Below are 20,112 nucleotides of genomic sequence, written 5' to 3'. Positions count from 1 at the left end.
ACACCTATAGACGTGCATATCAACATGCATGACTGTGTTTCAACTCATTTTGGAAAATACAAACTCAACATGATCCATGGTTTGAAAATAAGTAAATAATTAACATTTCTCTGGCAGACCAAACTGGACTTTACACCATTCACAAAAAAGTTTTAAAATGATCATCTGACAAAGGGAGGGGGCGTGAAGCTTTTACGCAACTTTGAAATTTGTTGGCCTTTTTCAACAGATGATTCACCTCATAAATCAAACCTCATATGATTCTCCACACTGTGCTGGGATGTGGCGTCACATGGTCAGAGCACCAGAAAAAACAAAGGCCCCCTCACACTTTGTGGGTGCCTGGAATGCCTGACTTATTCACATGGAACAGATTGGAAAGCTTGTATTAGTTCAATCATGTGTTTTGTTTTGTTTTGTTTGTTTTTAAATCAAACTTCCCACTATATTTGGGCTATTCTAAGACCAGTGATTCACATAACAGTGATAAACATGAGTTTGCTCCCACAACTATGTTTTTAGTCTGCAGCCAAGCGTGGAAGTGCTCTTGCAAACTTCCCTTTATTATTTGACCATTTTTTTCCCCATGTAAAATAAAAAGGTACTTTCTGGATGTGAAGAGGATTTTAATACATGTAAAGTAAACTCCTTTTAATGTTACTTTTGCAATATTTGCAGATATGCAGAGATATGTGCATCTCAAGCTGCCATTTTGTCCCACCATGCTTTTACAGTAGCCCACAATGGACAAACTACTCTACTACTAATATTTTGAGTTTTGATGCTAACTGAAGTAGATCTGAAACAATTAATCAATTACTAAATTAATCGTCAACTATTTTGGTAGTTGATTAATCGGTTTGAAGGTTTTTTTCATGATTACTGATTGTTTCAGCTTCGTAATTGTGAATAGTTTCTAGTTTTCATTTTCATAATCATTTTGGTCTGTGGACAAAACAAGATATTTGACATTTACAAACACTGATCAACATTTTTTTACATTTTCAGACTATTTTATGGACCAAACGATAACTCGATTAATCGTGAAAATTATCAACAGATTAATCGATCATGAACAAAACCGTAAGTTGCAGCTCTAAACTACAGGCTACATTGTTTCTCCAACACACTTAAAGTGAGGTACGTTCAGCTGCAACATGCAACATCCCCAATAGCTGTGAATTTGACACACTGTACCTTTAATTCACCTTGTTTTAATGTTGTGGACCAGCAGGTGTCCCTGATCTACAGCAACAGTCACATACTGTGGCTTTAATTTATATCTCACGCGCCCTGCGACACGTTCCAATCACACCAAGTTCCAGCTTCTTAGTCTTTGGATCAATCACAAAAACCGCAGCAGCTAACGTAACTAAACTCAATACTGGTCACGTGACGTGACAAAACTGACTGCTACAGTCAGACATGGTGGACGCGGTGGAGTCAGCGCACTTACGAGCTGCCTAAGAACTCGTGGAACTTGATCCTGCCGATAGTCGTGTCGGCCTCGAAGTTAGGAAACACGTCTCCCAGCAGAAGTCCAGGCATGTTCGTGTCCGGGTTCACGCAGCACCGCAGGTGAACGAGCAGAAGGCAACAGCGAGTGTGCACCGTGGACAGGAGCAGCTCGAGAGAGAGGGAGAGGGAGGGGCCCCAGCATATGTGACGTAGCCCCACAGCTCATTGACCAATCAGAGAAAAGATAAGAAACTTTTTTTATTTTAATTTGACCATTTTAAATGTAACAGCTTTTTTTTTATAGACATAGCTGTTCCTGTAACTATAGATGAAACTGTTATTTATTATGTTAGATTCAATTCACCATAACACACATCCAGATTGCATGAGGAAACACTACATGGCATGTGGGAGAGGACCTACTAATAGTAAGCACTATACTGTATTAAAAACACAATGTAAGGGGCAACAATGTAGACCCAAAGTGGGCTAAAAACAATGTTAAAATAAATAAATAAGACTAAAAACACAACACTAGGGATTTGTTCTGGTCAGTAGTGTACATATGGAATAATAAGAGAGAGGCAGATAGATACTATAAGGAAAATAAAATAGGAAAGAGTTAGAGAAAGCCATTATTTACAACAGAGAGGGAATACAATGTAAAACAAAAGTCAGTTTGATATGGGAACTGTGCAATCTGTCAAAAAGAGAAGTTAGGAAGTTTAATGGGTACAGAGGTGACAGGAAGAGAAGAGTCATGGCAAATGATTGCAACATCGCAGAGTGTTGGGTTGTTTTGGTCCAGGGCCACATAGAGACAAACACATCCACTTATAATCAATTTAGTGTGTCCAATTTACATAATCCATATTGCATGCTTTTAGACTGTGGGAGGGAACTGGAGAACCAGGAGAAAACCCATGCACACATGGGGAGAACTTGCCAGCTCCATGCAGAAAGACCCTTGTGGATAGACGGCTTTTGATGATTTCTTTTAAAGTGAATATACACAGAACCTTTAATGTTGTTTTACATGATCTAGGTTGGCCTTGTGGAACTTTTAGGGTGCTTAAACATGTGTGTCTGGGAAGCTCTGGCCTAATAGTTTCACACTAATGTGATTTTGTTCTGTAATTGTTAGGATTTTTTTTAAAAAAAACTCACAAAATGGCTGACAGCTAATCACTTCCGGGTCAGCTCGCGCACACAGGAACCTTTCACTTTCATCCTTGTTATCATTATTGTGACTGTAACACACAGCAAACGAACCGAAGGCGCAACAACCGTCACACCGCTGCGGCAGACATTATTACCACTGCGGCGAAAAACCTCAGCACAGCGCGGGCGGTTTCTAACAAAATGCCTTCTCCTAAAACTAAAAGCCCGGCTCGGAGCGGAGGAAGCCCGGTTCTCGGTAGCTCTAACAACGGACGCTACGAGTTCATGTCGCTGACGAAGCCGATGAACCGGTCCTCGCCGCCGCATCTAATCCAGCGACAAGGTTCCGACCCAGCTACAGCCCGGCTCCGAGCCTCTGAGAGCCCCACACGGCGCCGAGGATCCAACTCGTCCACGGGCTCCGGGAGCGGTCTGCAGGAGGAAGACGGTATACGGCTCAACCCGTCCTTCTTTCGCGTAGCGCTCAGCTCCCTGCTCGCCATCGACCTGTGGCTGTCGAAGCGGTTGGGAGTGTGCGCCTGCGAGGACTCGTCGTGGGGAAGTGTGCGGCCGCTAATGAAGCTGATTGAGATATCGGGCCATGGCATTCCCTGGCTGGTCGGTACCGCCTACTGCCTGTTCAAAAGTGACAGCGCTGCGGGACAAGAAGTCATGCTCAACCTGTTCATGGGTAAACGTCATAACTCTTTCTCTTCCTCCATTTGTTGTCACACTATTTTCTCCCACTTTAACAAACACAGAGTTCTCATAATGTCCATTCCAGGGACGGATTTAGAGACATTTTCATCTGGTTGAACAGGTGTACCTAACAAAGTGGCCAGTCCATATCGTCAAGTAAGAATGTATTGAATAGCCACTAGGGGGCGACGTAGGTGTGTGCAAAAAGAACTTTGTTTGAATGGATGTCTATGGGGAAACTATGGTAAAATCTAATTTAGATTTATAATATATATATATATATATATATATATATATATATATATATATATATATATATATATATATATATATAATTTAGCTGAGGAATGAATGGCATCAATCTCTAGTTTCAGGTAGTCTTCAATAGAACATTATTTATGTTTTCAAAAAAATAGAGAGGAAAATGGGTGAGCCATCTGATGCTGTCCAATAGAAAAAAAACATACAAATTAAAAAACATTATTCACATCATTAAAGCAAAGGTACAATTAAGTGCAGTGCAATGCTCCATGGGACAAACTATGTAATGTCTGTTTTAGTCTGCATCTCGGGGAATCCTGTGCCTGTGCCTTGAATTTATAATACTCGACGAAAGAGGGTGCAGTGAGTCTGCTTAGTCTATATTGCTCTGTCATGAGAGAAATACTGCACATTAAATTAAAAGTTATTTAGTTAGAGAAGAAAGATTTGGCCAGTTTTGACCTGTAGCCACAGTCTCACAGCCTTAGTCATTATGTGTAATAAAATCCCACAGTGGCACTGTTGGCTTATTGTAGTCCGGAGCTGGTTTTACCGGAGTTTCTGTTGTGGTGTAATTGCAGTGGTTGGCATATAACATTGGCATCAGGTTTGCCTGGGTGTATGTTGCATGTTTTTAAAGGATTAATGGAGAACACAGCCTGCTCCGATTGTGTGGTTAATCAGATTTATTTGTGACAGTTGGAGTGCTGTGGCAGTATTAACTAGTGTTGAAAGTAATCAGACTTTTCACAGAAAATTAATAAAAAGGAATAGTTGAGAATAGTTGAGGGTTTTTTTGAAGTCTGGTTGTATGATGTGCTAACACGTGAGCTGTGTTTCCACCAACTGTAAAGTGAAAAACCCCAAATTTGCCACTGGGTGTGCAGGGCAGATGGCAGCAGTAGACCGCACATCCTACGTCCATGCAAGCTAAAAACACTGATTTATACTATGAACTTTAGGGCAAGACTCTACTCTACTCATAAACCACAGCTTACCACAGAAGACCTTTGATTTACTTCTCAGCAGTGATTTGCGCAGTGCCACTTAACTGTTGTATTATATTTTTTATTAGTACTGCAACCCTGAGCAGTGACACAATAGAAAAGTCTGTAATGCTTCAGTGAAGGTTTGTAAGAATGTACGTTAACTGGGAAGTTCTTTAAGAGCACATACCTCCATCAAAAGTAATATCTAGATCGCCGATTGCACCACATTTTTATGGATATTCGCACCATATTGTTGTCATAGTTTTCATAATAAATACAGAGATTTACATAAATGTCATAAGAACACCATGTTAATTAGGAATGGGTTCTTCTTTGGCCCGTACACCCCTGTTTTAAGTCCAGAGGCTCAGTCATTAAGGTAATAAGTAACTAAAACCCTACAAACCAAACCCTGGTCAACAATATTGATACCTCCAGGTGGTGCCAAACCTTATAAAACCCCATACGTATAGCAGATCGATAGTTGTATATTTACACTTAACAGGCACTTCTTTAGGTATCATGTATACTTGATCTGCTTCAAGGCTTTAACGTGTTATACATTCAGAGGTCGGGTTATATTCCGCTGACCTCTGGCAAATGTTTGCATAGAGAACTGCCGCTTACTGGATAGTTCCACTTTTTTGGACTCTTCTCTGTAAACTGTAGACATGTTTGTTCATGAAAATCCCAGTAAATCAGCACTTTCTGAAACTACTATGTCATGTTCAAAGTTATATAAATAAGGTCTCGACAGAAACCACAGCAGGTCATCTTGATCATGCTTACATGCCTGAGTGCATTGAGTTGCTGGTATGTGATTGGCTGATTTAGATATTTGCCTGAACATGTGGTTGAACAGGTATGTCCTCCACTTTGGCTGACTCGCTGTATCGTAATTAACTAAAACTGTAACAGTATTTATGATGATCACGATGTGCTGACATCAACTCACCAAAGAGAGTCAGTGTTGTAAGTTTTTTCCATACCATAACATATAACATCTCTTTCTCTATTAGGTCTACTCTTGGACCTCATCCTGGTTGGTATTGTCAAAGCAGTGGTCCGTCGACGTCGGCCAGCTCATAATCGCATGGACATGTTTGCTACCTTTTCTGTGGACCGCTACTCTTTCCCGTCTGGCCACGCCACTCGCGCAGCCATGTGTGGGCGCTTCCTTCTGGCTCACCTCGTGCTGGCTGCCCCGCTGCGAGTCCTCGTCCTGCTGTGGGCCGGCCTGGTGGGGCTGAGCCGAGTGCTGCTGGGCAGGCACAACGTGACTGATGTGATGTTTGGCTTCTGGATGGGTTATTGGCAGTACAACCTGGTGGAGATGCTGTGGCTCTCACCTCAGACCCTTCAAGGGATTCTGGGACAGTTAGCTTAACATGAAGAAGAGGCTGAAGAAGGAGGAGACATGGCAGTTTGAATTTTCATTGTCAGAACACCTGCACAGCTCTTGTCCATAGTTAAGACTGTCAAGAGATGATTAATGGTTGTTTCACCAGAGAAGACAGAGAGCTGTAAAGACACCTGAATCCAACTTCCACTCCTTATTCATCACACCATGATTTTAGGGCCCTTGCTGTATTCACCTGTCCTTCTAGGCTAAATCCATTCTACTACGTTTTCATTTGAAAAAAAAAATGTATTCTCAGATTTAAACATTTTTTTAATGACAACGGACAAATTAATTGCCAAATAACTGATGGGAAATGACATGCGTGGTTATACAATTCAAATGAATCTCTAGTTAAATTAATTTTTTAAAAGTGGATTAAATAGATTTGTCTCTTCAGACCAAAATGCTGCCCCATAAAATAGGGAAAAAAGGGAACTGTGTAGAGGGTGCGAGTCATGTTTTAAAATGTAGTTTGCTTCCGGTTGCAAAACTAATTCTGTAGCTTTGAGATTTGTAATTTGTTTGACCACCACTGTGTCCCTTTTTGGAATGTACAGTCACTTGCAACCCATCCTCCTATTGGACAATACCAGGAGGTTGTGGAGGGGGTGTGTGTTGATGTCTATGATGGCATGCAGCGTCCGTAATGCCGCTCCCCCAGCTAACAACAGCATAAAACAGTGCACTTGCCACTGTTGATTGGTAGAACATCTGCAGCATGTCACTGCACACATTGCAGGACCTGAGGAACCGCCTCAGGAAAAAGTGGCGACTCTGCCCCTTCCTGTACACTGCATCTGTGTTAGCCCCAGCTATTTGTGGGACTGCACAGTCTCTACCTCCACTCTCCCAGTGCAGACTGACTGCCATGGTGTTTTTGATCTCCTGAAGTCCACCACCAGTTGGTGGTGTTCAGGAGAAGGCTGTTCCTTGTGCTCCAGTCAGTGAAGGTCTCCACAAGGTCCCTGTATTCCCCCTCCTGTCCACCGCGTGCACATGCCACAACAGCTGTATCGTCCGAATATTTCTGAATATGGCAGGAGTCCGAGTTGTGGCGAAAGTCCGACATATACAGCGTGAACAGAAGGGGAACTAAAGCATGCATTCCACTCCCCAGCCTGAACCTGTTGAAGTCATCAGCCAACAGCTTAGTAAAATGTTTACTGACTATATAAACCAGTTGAGAAGCAGAAGAAGTAGTGGATCATTTTGCCTTTTCCCATAGCCTTCCTGCATGGACTACCCTTTTTTCTCTGGCTCATCCTGGGTTAGGAAACATTAAAGAAAACCAGCTGGATCTGCTTCAAAACGAGCCAAGTACTCCTGTGACATGTCCAGCCTGGTGGGCTTTTAATCAGGGGTCAAAATCTGTGGCACCCAACGAGCAGAAACCTTCCTACGACATGCCAAGTTGGTTGTGCAGAGTGTTCTCTACTCCTTCACTGGAGATGCTCTCACCATTGGCTGTCATCCATCGCCATGTGGTAAACACGATCAGTGTATTGCTGGGTGGTGGTTGGGATCAGGATCGGGACGCACTGACCTCGGGTTATTTTCATGATTCTCCCTAACCCTCTTGAATCGAGCTGCCCACTATACAGTTGATAAAGCTGGAGGATCATCCCCTAATGTAGCAACCATGTCAGCTTGAATGTCCTTGTGGGCTAACCCATTTTTCTGCAGATGTTTGGTAACGCCACCGTGCCACATTTTGTCCATGCTCACAAAATGTCTCTAGTACTGATTTTTAAAGTCCTTAATTAGCTATCAAATGTGGGTTTATCTGGAAGTTTAGTATCAGGAAAGGTTGACCTGAATGCGTGCCAAGTTTCATTGCTGTTTGACATTACTCCTCAATCAGCCTGTGAACTTTTCAGCCCTCGTTATACATAATCACGTGTAGTTGCTTTAAAAGAGAGAGAGAGAGTTCTAAAAAGGCCTTGGATTGTACCTAAATTGAATCTAAATTGATCTCTTTGAGTTGTATAACCCGCATGTCAGTTACTTGTCAAATATTTGTTCGTCAGAGAGTGGGGTTGTCTCGGTATCAGTTTGATATTGTGTAATTCCCAGGATGATGATAGTTTATATCTAGAATGGACCACTTTTCTTTTCAGGCAGAATGTTGCACTGTAAAAACTGTAGCACATTACTTTTAAATATTAATTAAAAATGGACACAGTCACACATGGACACTGTAGCAGTTAGGCACCAGGGGGCGACTCAACTGGTTGCAAAATGAACTTCTTTTGAATTTAAGTTCATGGGAAAATGAGCTTTTACTTCTTACTTGATTTAAACCAACCATTTGTAAATTAGGTTCACATTAAGAGGAAGTGAAGGAGTAGACACCAGTGTGATTGACAGCTGGTATCTTCAAATAGGAGCCTGCTTGAAGGTGCAGGTTGAATCACATACCTCAAGTCTTCCTAATGGGTGCTTGTTTCACAACCAGAAGACTTTGTCCATTTGTTTACGCATTCATGCCAGAGCTCCACAAAACTCTGTGTTTTTGCTAGAAGTGATTTTATGTCATGGCTGACGGAGGAAAAGGAGATCGTACAACAGTAATATGGTGCAATAATGAAGCAAGATTGTTGAAAATAGTTTGAGAATGGCTGAAAATGCCAAAATGTGTCCAGTTTCCATAACTCTGGATTTTCAACACTTACGTAAAGGGATAAAGGTAGCCAGCAGAGGTGCGACATTCGTCATACATTCAGAAATAACTAACATGGGACAGCCCATACCAAGTGAAAAGGGGAACTTGGCTTGTGACCAAAGGGTTGCCAGTAATAACTTTGAGCAAGGTACCCAATCTCCATTAGCTCTTTGTTAATTGGACACTCTAAATGGGAGAGTTGCGTCAGGAAAGGCATCCAGCGTAACAATGTCACTGTGGCTTTCCCTAGAGAGGGAGAAGCTGAAATATGATAAACAAAAAAGAGGTATAACTGACCTATCTGCATGCCTTGCTTTGGTAATGACACAATCACCTCGTCAAGTTGTGGTGAAGGAGACGGGTATATACAGTATGCTGTAGTTAACGACCATCTTCACTGTGCAGCGACGGGTGTGGGACATGTGTCACCAGTTTTGATGTCATCGTTTTGTTGCAATATCCATCCATCCATCTTCTACTGCTTTATCCTCCACAGGATGGTCGCCAGTCCATCACAGGACCATATAGAGACAAACAACCATCCACTCTCACACTCACACCTACAGTCAATTTAGAGTGTCCAATTTACCTAATCCCCATATTGCATGTTTTTGGACTGTGGAACGTGGAGACCCATGCACCCACGGGGAGAACATGCAAACTCCAGCGCAGAAAGGCCCTTGTTCCGACCGTGTTGCTATCCCGGGTCGTCTTGCTGCAAAGGCAAGAGATAGATCTGTGGAAATCTGATTCAAATTGCATTTCAAACCACTTCCAAATGTGGTTCTATGGAAAAAAAGTACCACATGAAAACCCGGTCACACCAAAATGCTCGTCTGTGGACATGTAAATAATCATTTTGTTCAGTGTGAACACTCACTGTGACAGTTTTGTGGAAACAATCTTTAAAGGTCCAGTGTGTAAGAATTAGTGTTGTTGAATGGTGAGACTGCAGATTGTAACAAACAGAGGGCAATCTCTAATTATTTTATAATCGATTAATCTGTCGATGAACTTGATTAGGAAAAATGTTGATGGGTATTTAACAAACCTGCGAATGGCGTTTTCAAATGTCTTGTTTTGTCCACAAACCAATTTAAGAAGCTGGAAATCGGAGAGTTTATTTTAATCTTTATGCATCAAGTTTGTGTGAACGGAGCCATTTTCTGTTTTTGTAGACAGCATTTGCTACAAAATGTGAAACATCTGTGTGCTGATGTAAAAATTTATTCTAAAATGAATTCTTACCATTTTTAAGTAGTATGTTGTAGTTTAGCCTAAATGTCACACACTGGACCTTGTAGTTGTGGTCGGTGTTTGCGTAATATTGTCATTTAACTCTGAAGACGAACGGCTTTGACCGACTGGACCAGTTTTTATTCACGTCTTGTGGCAAACGTCACAGTCAGAGTGTTTGTCTGGAATATGATGATTGATGCCATTGTCTGGTCATCGGGACACGTGTCTGTCTGCAATCCTCACGTTTAATGATTAAACCACATCCACGCAATACTTCCTACACGGAGAGCAGACATTGGGTGGTTAAGATGTTGCACACGCACACCTCAGCACTGCCAAAAAGCAAAACGTGTTCATGTGCAGTTGCACTGTGACTCTCGTGTGCTGTTCTGTTTTTCATGAATCATTTGTGTGTGATTGTTGTGTTTCTTTGTCATTATATAACATCTTTTTACTACTAATTTGACAGAAAGAATGTTATATACGTATATGTGTGTGTGTGTGTGTTTGCAGCTGGCGTCATATTGTGCGTCAGTGCCACTTCAGTTGGCCCAAACCGGATCCAGACGTTCACTGATTTACATGTGTTGACCTCTTACATACTGTGCCCTCTTTCTGCAATAACTGACCAATCATTTTCCCAACGTTAGATGACCAGCAGGTGAGGTGGCAGCTTCCAGAGGCTGACATTATGTTTATCACAGTCATACGTTTGGGTTTGAAATAGATTTTTTGCACATTCCACCTCCCAAATTGCACATTGTACTTTTTTGCCTGCTATATGATAATATAATAAAAAAAGATGTTGATGCCTCTACTGTAAATATGTCTGTAAGGGTATGTGATTAAACTGTGTTATGATAAATATTGGCTGTGGATACTGAAGCACATTGCATTCATTTGAGAAAAAAAAAAAAACTTTCTGAGTAATTTTTAAATACTTTTTTCCCGTTTTTCTGAGTACTTTTTTTTTTCCTGAATTATCGAGAACTCTCGCGAGAACCTCCAACCTGCAAGTGACTCCCATATTTTCAGCAGTCTCCTGAAGGAAAGCCCATTCAGATGTTTCTCCAGGATCAGTTGGACATATATGGCATGCACCATGGATACAAGATGATGCATTGGTCTGAATGGGCTTTCCTTCTCAACAACAGCAAAGTCCTCAGGTGCCTGCGTAAAGTAGACAAACTAATGGTAATACCATCTATGTGACTTAAGGACACGACTATCTCCCACTCCCAGTGTCTTAAACCCAGATCAAAGTGAACCTTGATTAAACTTAACAAGCCGTTCATGTTGTTATAAAACAAACTCTCAATAAAGGAATGAATATGTTTATTGTTTCAAACGCGCTCTAAACTCAGAAAAAAAAACATGAAAAAAATGACTCTGAAAAACATGAATCACATGAATTGTGAATTATAATGAATTGAGAACACATCTAAACCTCCCACAATGAGCCCTCCTCCTTATTTTACGTTGTTGGTTTACCTCGGATGAACTTTCTTACATCAGATCACATTGCTGTTCTACAGTATAGCTACACTCCCCTCACCTTTTTTTTAATTATATCTGACACAGAAGTGCACGCCTTTAGTTACTGCCTCACTATAAAAGTTGGATGCTTCGTTCTCGATCGGCACATAAAGCGAACAAGGATCAAGGTAAGAAGTCGTTATTATTATTATTTAATAGCATTTGCTCGGTTATCTTACGTAATTTTGTTTGATTAAGAACCTTCAAAGACAGACCAACGACATTGTTTTTCTTAAAAATAAATAAATAAATGAAAAAGTTCTGAATCAACAAGACAAATTCTATTGGACATATTTGTCCAGTGTTTTAAAACCAATGCAAAGTAAAGCTGGACGTGTTTTCTTCCATTAAACCGAGCTCTTAGGAATGAAAGCATCTCTTGTTTTATAATTATATAAAACAATTTCACCTCTTTTTTCTATGGCATAGCTTATTTTTAATTGTGTTAGGAAACGATCTTGTTAATTCAGAAAAACAGCAACAAAAAAAGTGCAATACTTTTCAGTAAAGTTGTCTTTTTGTGAGATTTGGCATCTGAGTGGAAAGAGGAGAAAATCTAGGAGAAAAAAATGATAGGATAGTTTGTGAAGAGTGAAGATTGTATTTCATCTGCGTTATAGTTATGAAAATGTGTTAAATCTGGAGCCTAAGGACTTGAAGCATGGAGGGTGGGTCTACAATCACAAGGGAAAGTCTTCTGAGGACACTGAGTTCTGTTTTTATGGTGGAGGGTTTGAAACATGAGTAAAGGAGAGAAAACATTTCTCTTTCACCAAAAGCCAGTTCAAATACAGCTTAACAATCTTAACTGGCATGTTCAGCTTGAGACTGAAACATTTGAAAAACATTTCAAGCTTTTGAAAATGACATGCCATATAAGTCCCAGAATTTGAAATATTTGGCTGTAGCAGACGGCAGTTTGTTCGACGAAGGGCTTTAGAGTGGTGCTGTCTGCAGGCAACAGCGAAACATGGCGGAGGTTCCTTGCAAGTTTGGGGCAGCATTTCTGCAAATACAGTTGGAGATTTGGTCAGGATTAATGGTGTCCTTAACGCTGAGGATGCTTTTACATCATGCAGTACCATCAAGGAGGCGTCTGAGATCTATTCTGCAGCAGGACAACAAGCCCAAACATACAGACAATGCCATTAAGGACTATCTTCAGCATAAAGGAGAACAAGGAGTCCTTCAAGTGATGGTGTGACCCACACAGGACCCTGATCTCAACATCATCAAGTCTGTCTGGGATTAAATGGAGAGACAGAAGGATTTAAGACAGATTACATCCACAGCTAATTCTCCAAGATGTTTGATAAAACCTACCTGCAAGTGTATGTAGAAGAATTGATGCTGGTTTGAAGGCAAAGGGTGGTCACACCAAATTTTACAGATTTCTTTTCCACGCCTTCCTAAAAACCTTTGCACAGTACTCTATATGTACCCAATGAGGCCAGAATTTGTTCTAATCTAATCTCTTGCACTTGTCCTAACGTCCTGTTATCTCTACATGGCACAAAAAAAGAGCTGAAATGTGCAGATTTAGATCTAATCCACCTTCCTCTTTTGTTGCAGTTTCATCATGGTGCAGAGTGTAGCGATCATCGGGGCCGGGCCCTGTGGTCTGGCGTGTATAAAGGCTTGTCTGGACGAGGGACTGGTGCCAACCTGCTTTGAAAGCAGCGATGACTTGGGAGGATTGTGGAAATTTAAGGTTTTTATTTTTTTTATAAAAAGTAAAAATAACAGTTTGTATTTGTTTTGCTATTTTAAAATGTGAAATCATTATTAGAAAACATGTTATCATGCTTTCCCTCTGAGGTTCTGGCATCAAATTGATATTTTTTTCTAGTCATAATCATTTTTGACCCATCCAGCAGGTGGCAGTGTTTTGTTATAAATGGCCAGTGGAGGCCTATTTAGAAAACACTGACAGGACAGTTATTTTTAAGTCACACCACAGAATAATAAATAAATAAATAAATTATTATGTGTATATATATGTTATTCTTCCAAAATTAACTGGATCATCATGTAGTATATGGAAAACATTTCATAATTGATGTAAGTGTTGTTTTAATTCAATGTTTAATAGCAGTTTTAGGGAGAGTATAGTTGAAAAACACAAGCTCAAAAAAAGATTTCACTAATTTATTTCTGGGTTGTTGTTTTTCTCTGTTCTCTCTCCACAGGAAGTGTCAGAACCAGACCGAGCCAGTATCTATCGCTCCCTCACCATCAACATTTCCAAAGAGATGATGTGCTACAGTGACTTCCCCATCCCTGCTGATTACCCCAACTACATGCACCACTCTAAAATCCTGAAATACTTCAGGATGTACGCTGAACACTTCAAACTGCTGAAACACATCCACTACCAGGTCACAAGAGTCACAAGAGAAATATGCAATTGCTTATGTTTGTTTAAAATTCTCAATAATAATAATAATAATAATAATAATCATAGTTTTTGCTGATATCTTAGACCATGGTTAAGAGTGTCAGACAGAGACCAGACTTTTCCCGCAGTGGTCAGTGGGACGTGGTGACTGAGAACAAAGATGGACAGATGGAGCGTCATGTGTTTGATGCAGTTATCAGCTGCACCGGTCACTACACATATCCCAACCTGCCACTCAAAGATTTCCCAGGTAAAGACATGCTCTTAGCAACTGTTCCAGCATAGTGATAATAACCTTCAAGTAACCTTCGGTTATTTCACAATTAGTCACAGTATGTAATAGGGATGGAACTATATTAGATTTTATCCCACATTGTGATAAAAAGAAATGTTGACTATCTGGATAATCATGGGGCCACACGGCTGGTGTAGTGGTTAGCACTCTTGCCTTATAAGGTAGGATAAGGTAGACTGGACACCGTCGGTGTGAGAGTGAATGGTTATTTGTCTGTATATGTCGGCCCTGTGATGGACTGGTGACCTGCCCAGGGTGTACCCCGCCTTTCACCCTATGTCAGCTGGGATAGGGCACCAGCAGCCCTGCAACCCTCCTGTGGAGGATAAAGCAGTGGGCAATGGATGTAAAAACAATACATAAATAAATAAAACATCTTACCAGGATGTAAGATTAAGTTATCTCATGGTGTGTATAATCATGTCATGACATGTTATTTTCATATAATTGAAAAAAAAAAAAAAAAGATAATGTCATTCTTTAATGTCATTCTGCAGGAATTGAGACGTTTGAGGGAAAATACTTCCACAGCTGGGACTACAAGGGAGCAGAAGAAATGCATGGGAAGAGAGTGGTGGTCATTGGCATCGGTAACTCTGGAGGCGACATTGCTGTGGAGGGCAGCAGAGTCGCTGAGCAGGTGAACCACTCACTCTGACTGCTCTTTGTTGATGCACGCTGACTCTCTGTTATTCACGCAAGGCTCCCTCTCCGCTGTGCAGGTGTACATGAGCACTCGCCGCGGTGCTTGGGTCATCCGTCAGGTCTCTGACAACGGCCTGCCGGTGGACGTCAAGTACAACACACGTTTTGTCCACATCTTGTTCCAGCTGCTGCCAATCAACGTCCTCAACTGGATTGGCGAGAATAAACTCAACGCCATGTACGACCACACCATGTACGCTCTCAAGCCCACACACAGGTAGGTGCTGCAGGTCCAGAAGTATGCATATTGAGTAAAAGATGTCAGGTTTATTGGAAGTGTAATGAGCCCGAATTCAATGTTATTCAATTCCTTAGGGGGAAAAAAATGGCCCCAGTTTAAACCCACTAGCCAACCTCTGGCATAAGGTGTTAAGTACAGTGTTATGAGTGATATGATCTACTCTTCATCTGCCACTGTTATCATCTCCCTTCCTCAGGCTCTTCAGTCAGATCCCAGTGATCAATGACGACCTGCCTCTCAAGATTCTGTCTGGAGCAGTTATTATCAAACCAAATGTGAAGGAGATTCGTGGCTCCACTGTGGTGTTTACAGATGGCAGTTTTGTAGAAAAGGTAAGAGCGTATTTGTTATTTGTCTTCTTCATTAATCTTTATTCATGATTCTTCATCACAAACTTGTGTTCTTTGTTCCAGGTGGATACGATTGTGTTCGCCACAGGATACAACTATGATTTTCCCTGCTTGCCAAGCGATGCCTTGTACAAGTCAGGGCACCGTGTGGGTCTGTACAAGCACGTGTTTCCCCCTAACTTGGAGCATACGACTCTGGCTATTGTGGGTTTCATCCATGCCCTTGGAGCCATTATGCCACAGGGTGAAATGCAAAGCCGCTGGGTGACTCGCGTCTTTAAAGGTGAGGGTGTACGTAAGCACTCACACTTTTGCTTTTATATTAATGTTTGTTTTTTTTGTTAATATATATAATTTGTGATTGTTAGTTTGTTATCACTTTTATATAGTTAGATGATTTTTGTTTGTATGTTCATTTTGTGTTTTCTTTTAAATGTTTGTCAAATTTTAACTTAGGTAGAGGCTTCAAATAAGCCCACTAGGCTTTCTGCCTCTTCCTGCACTGTATGTTACTTTGTATTCTTTGTCAATCTTAAATAAAATAAACAAATAAACAAATAAACTGCCACCAGACATTAAAGGAGACGTCGTTCTGCTCACACTGTTGTTGTTCTTTTTGCTCCTCAGGAAAGTGTAAGCTGCCCTCAAACCAGGCCATGATCAAGGCTGTTGAGAAGGACACCAAGGACATTGAGAAGAAGTAAAAATCCCAGTGTTCATTGTCAGAAGAGTCATACAGTAGATTAAGTGTCAGACCACTGAGACTGAGAGACCCATGTTATGGTGCTTTTCCATTATGGAGTTCTTGCTCTACCCGACATGTTAATTTACATAACTTCATAGTACGAAACTGCCGTGACGTACTGAATCATTAGAATCAGTTCATTAAAAAGATTAGTTCAGTGCTTCCTGCACTGACTAAATACGACTGAACGGGTTGTGATTTAGCTCACGATCTGCGGCTTTCAGCAATGCTACACTCCTCTGTTAAATATTGAGATTTTAGACGTTCTCCCTGCTAAATGTTGGAGATGAAGGCATGTTTTCGTGATTTTTAAGTCTTTTTAACTGATTTACACTTTGGCATAGTTTGGTTTGATTCTTGTGTCGGACGTCACGCTCATGACTCTTCCAGTGACGACACTCTCTGACCAATCAGTGGCATCGGCTTAGCTCGCTTGGAACCTCCCGTTCCAAAAAAAGCACCAGGTACTATCACTCATACTAGAACTGTATAATGGAAAAGCGCCATTATTAAGCCAGCACTGTAAGTATTTTTTGTGAAAATGTCAGTTTGACTTTTTGACAGTTACACATACTAATATGAACTGCATTAACATATTTTGTGGTGCAGCTTTAAAGAACTAGACACACTTTTCAGAATCTATGGACACAAATGCAATTATTTGAGATAAAATAATTGAATTATTGTCCTAAAAAAACACTTAAGTTTCTTTCTAACTTTGACTTAATGGGGTCATTTATTTTTTGATTTCTCCTGCCCATAGCTACATTGTGTCAAAGCTGACTCCACTGCAGGTGGACTTTGTTTCCTACATGGACGACATAGCTGGAGAGGTTGGAGTGCGACCAAGTCTCCTCTGGCTCCTGTTCACTGACTACCCACTGTTTAAGAGGGTTTTGTGGGGACCTGTCACAGCCTACCAGTACCGCCTGATGGGGCCCGGGAAATGGGACGGAGCCCGCAGAGCAATCTTCACACAGTTCGACCGCGTGTACCAGGCCCTAAAAACCAGAAAGGTGTGAAATGAATGCTAAATTTACATGTAACGTCATCTTAACCAGAGCCGCAGTACGTAAATGTGAATGTGTTCATTCCATCTCTTCCAGGTGCAGGAGAAAGAGCCCTCCACTGCTGGACGCCTGTTGAAGACGAGCCTGATCCTGATGACCGGAGGAGCTGCCGCCTACTACGTCCACCTGCACCACCCGACTGCCATGGAGACCCTGCTGAGCAAGATTCGTCCTCAAACAGTCTAGACAGAAATGCTGAGACACAGAGAGGACATATTATACTTTTCATTTTTGTATTTCTGCAAATGAACATGGAGACAATATCTGAGCTGTTGATTTAAGCCTTTTATGGGTTAAACCTTGTATTTTTAGATTACTCAAATGCAACAGTAACTTCCACCAGTAGTTAAAATAACCACTTGTTACAGCAAAGGTTTGCAGAAGGTCATTTATAAACGCACAGATCCTAAAAACCTCAAAGCAGAAGTCCACACCAGGTGACACTCCTTCCACTTAGTTAGGCGTTGTGTTTGTACCTAATAAAGTGGAATGTGTGTACATTTCAAAAGTTGAACAAAGCTCCAAAATTTTCTGTTTTAATGTTTAATGTTTGAGGTCAACGTTGCCATTTTGCATCAGTACTGAATGTGGCACCAGACTTTGTCATAAACTTAATGTTTTCCTCTGTTATTGACTTATATTATAATATAATTATAATTATCATTTTTTATAATAATTATAATTTTTATAATTTATCTTTATTAATCCCCACATGATCAAATAACCAAATACAAATATACCATACAGCATGCATAGACTCCTATGTTTGGAAATAGCTGTTGATCAATGACAACACTGATGTGACAGATTTTATCTGGACCAGACTAAAAGTGGCATGAAACAGCAAATGTGGGCCAAATATTCTTTAAACAAGCATGATAATTTTTTGAGGGGGCAAATATGTGGTGCTCTTGACAGTTGGATGTCACCCTGTTTTCTAATAATTCAGAGAACACCCATCATTTCAGCATCACAACACAAGCCTGTACAGATGGACTGAACATTCACAAGGTTTTAGGGTGTTGACACCAGTTCCTCACAGTCTTTCTATATAATACAACATACATATTGTCAATTCTCTCACATTGTCATTGTTTTGTGAAGATAAGCAAATCATATGATCGTGGCGGGACAGTTTTGGCCCATGAGCCAAAGGGATTATATGAAGAGGATTATAATAACATTAGCAGTAATGAGAAGCTTTATATTATGTATAATGTTTATTTTTTGCAGTAAAGTTATAGTAATTGAGTAACTGGATGTTGAAGCTCTGGAGTCAGAGAGAGACACGATTGGTCCATTTTGTGCGGAAATGGCCACATGACGCGCGCGTCTTTCACGTGAACGCGCACAGACTCCGACGAAGAGAAGCAGCGTTTAAAAGGCAAGTAGACGATCAGCGTCGTGACAGGAGAGACAAGGAACTGCTAAAGAACTACTGAAGTGAATTTATGAGAGCAACATTGTTGCCTTTGATTAGAACTTTGAGCCAGATCGTGCAAAGAAAGTCTGACTGCGTTTGAGCCCAGTTTGTAGTCCAGCTCGTTCTGTTCCTGCTCGTTTTCTGTGTTTTCTGTGTTTAGGTCTTGGATTAATTCTCTCTCTCGCTCTATTATTTGCGAAGATATTTTTGAAAACACATTTAATGATGTTAATCATGTACAGAAATCTTCCCGGGAAATATTCACCCCAAGTTTTCTTTTTCTTTTGTAAACATTCATCCATGTCAGTGGTGTGCACAAATATTTCAGGGGACATGGGCTCATCTGATTTAAGAGGTGCCCCTTATATTAGTATTTCAAATATATAATACCAGCAGCTGCAATTACCTTTAATTTACAATTTATTATATGGGCCACAAATATTCAAATATACTTGTTTAAAACTAAAAATCTCATTGTTATTTATTTGACAAATAAACTGAATTCACCTTTTTATATTCAAATGTGTGCCAACTCACTGGGCTTCTTCTATGAGAAGAAATGAATAAACAATAACATTCAGTCATTAAAACATTTTTTTTCCTGTTCAGGAATTCAAACAAATATACAACTCTAATATAATTTGATGAGTCTCATAATAATAATAATAACTTTTTTTTTTTCAGTGTTTTCAGTAAAACGGTACATTTGAAAATTGATGGATAACGATAATAATTATATTTTTAGCATTAAATGAAAGGATAATCATATAAATATTTTTCAAAAGCAGCTCTTCCATGGTTAGAGGGCTCTTCCATGGTTAGAGATTTTTAAGCACCACTCTGTTCCCTTCTGTACACATGGCTCATTCTTTTGTGGAAAAAAAAAACCTGTCTTTCCTGATTTCAAATGTTGATTGTTCTGATTATTTCTGTTGTTCTGATGTGTTTGATACTATAAAAACTGGTATTATGTGTCTGTGGAGACATGTCCTCTGCGCCCAACAGGGGTCGAAGTCTCTCTTCCTGGTTCTGTGTAACTGACGAGGTGTTAATCAACAGCTCAGTGCATGCAAAAAGTCACCAAAATGTCATAGTTTAGTATGTCGTCCAAAATGTGACAAAAATGTCATAGTTTAGTATGTCGTCCAAAATGTGACAAAAATGTCATAGTTTAGTATGTCGTCCAAAATGTGACAAAAATGTCATAGTTTAGTATGTCGTCCAAAAAGTGACAAAAATGTCATAGTTTAGTATGTCGTCCAAAAAGTGACAAAAATGTCATAGTTTAGTATGTCGTCCAAAAAGTGACAAAAATGTCATAGTATAGTATGTCGTCCAAAAAGTCACCAAAATGTCATAGTTTAGTATGTCGTCCAAAAAGTCACCAAAATTGTCATAGTTTAGTATGTTGTCCAAAAAGTGACAAAAATGTCATAGTTTAGTATGTCGTCCAAAAAGTGACAAAAATGTCATAGTTT

General features: G+C 40.3%; 3 protein-coding genes across 3 annotated transcripts in view; 2 read left to right on the top strand and 1 right to left on the bottom strand.

Moving 5' to 3' along the window:
- The window catches only part of prdx6 (peroxiredoxin 6), a 5,502-nt gene extending 3,865 nt beyond the window's left edge, over positions 1–1,637 (bottom strand). Inside the window, exon 1 of the mRNA XM_058638591.1 lies at positions 1,457–1,637. Coding sequence (XP_058494574.1) covers positions 1,457–1,548 — 92 coding nt within the window. The 5' untranslated portion in view covers positions 1,549–1,637. The remainder of the gene's footprint in view (positions 1–1,456) is intronic.
- Positions 1,638–1,776: 139 nt separating this feature from the next.
- plpp6 (phospholipid phosphatase 6) lies at positions 1,777–6,873 on the top strand. Its single transcript, XM_058638506.1, has 2 exons — positions 1,777–3,310; positions 5,588–6,873. Exons 1-2 carry the CDS (start codon positions 2,821–2,823, stop codon positions 5,953–5,955), a joined length of 858 nt encoding a protein of 285 aa, XP_058494489.1. The 5' UTR covers positions 1,777–2,820; the 3' UTR covers positions 5,956–6,873.
- A 4,554-nt stretch (positions 6,874–11,427) lies between these two features.
- On the top strand, positions 11,428–18,124 carry LOC131465114 (flavin-containing monooxygenase 5-like). Its single transcript, XM_058637470.1, has 11 exons — positions 11,428–11,535; positions 12,980–13,118; positions 13,597–13,785; positions 13,890–14,055; positions 14,598–14,740; positions 14,823–15,022; positions 15,243–15,378; positions 15,460–15,679; positions 16,024–16,096; positions 16,905–17,157; positions 17,248–18,124. The coding sequence occupies exons 2-11, from the start codon at positions 12,987–12,989 to the stop codon at positions 17,395–17,397; spliced, it is 1,662 nt and encodes a 553-aa protein (XP_058493453.1). The 5' UTR covers positions 11,428–11,535; positions 12,980–12,986; the 3' UTR covers positions 17,398–18,124.
- Positions 18,125–20,112: the final 1,988 nt, after the last annotated feature.

Source organism: Solea solea, chromosome 9 (genome assembly GCF_958295425.1).
Source record: "Solea solea chromosome 9, fSolSol10.1, whole genome shotgun sequence".
NCBI classification, from domain to species: Eukaryota; Metazoa; Chordata; class Actinopteri; order Pleuronectiformes; family Soleidae; genus Solea; species Solea solea.
Note: the sequence above shows the minus strand (reverse complement) of the source record. Positions and strands in the feature narration are given on the sequence as shown.

What these genes read in the sequence shown, in the direction of transcription:
- plpp6 (XM_058638506.1), top strand. Translation starts at nt 2,821, where the DNA reads ATGCCTTCTCCTAAAACTAAAAGCCCGGCTCGGAGCGGAGGAAGCCCG. An exon ending in CATGCTCAACCTGTTCATGG is followed by an intron (nt 3,311 to 5,587) that starts GTAAACGTCATA and finishes TTTCTCTATTAG; the next exon opens with GTCTACTCTTGGACCTCATC.
- LOC131465114 (XM_058637470.1), top strand. Translation starts at nt 12,987, where the DNA reads ATGGTGCAGAGTGTAGCGATCATCGGGGCCGGGCCCTGTGGTCTGGCG. An exon ending in GCCACTCAAAGATTTCCCAG is followed by an intron (nt 14,056 to 14,597) that starts GTAAAGACATGC and finishes GTCATTCTGCAG; the next exon opens with GAATTGAGACGTTTGAGGGA. An exon ending in GCAGCAGAGTCGCTGAGCAG is followed by an intron (nt 14,741 to 14,822) that starts GTGAACCACTCA and finishes TCCGCTGTGCAG; the next exon opens with GTGTACATGAGCACTCGCCG.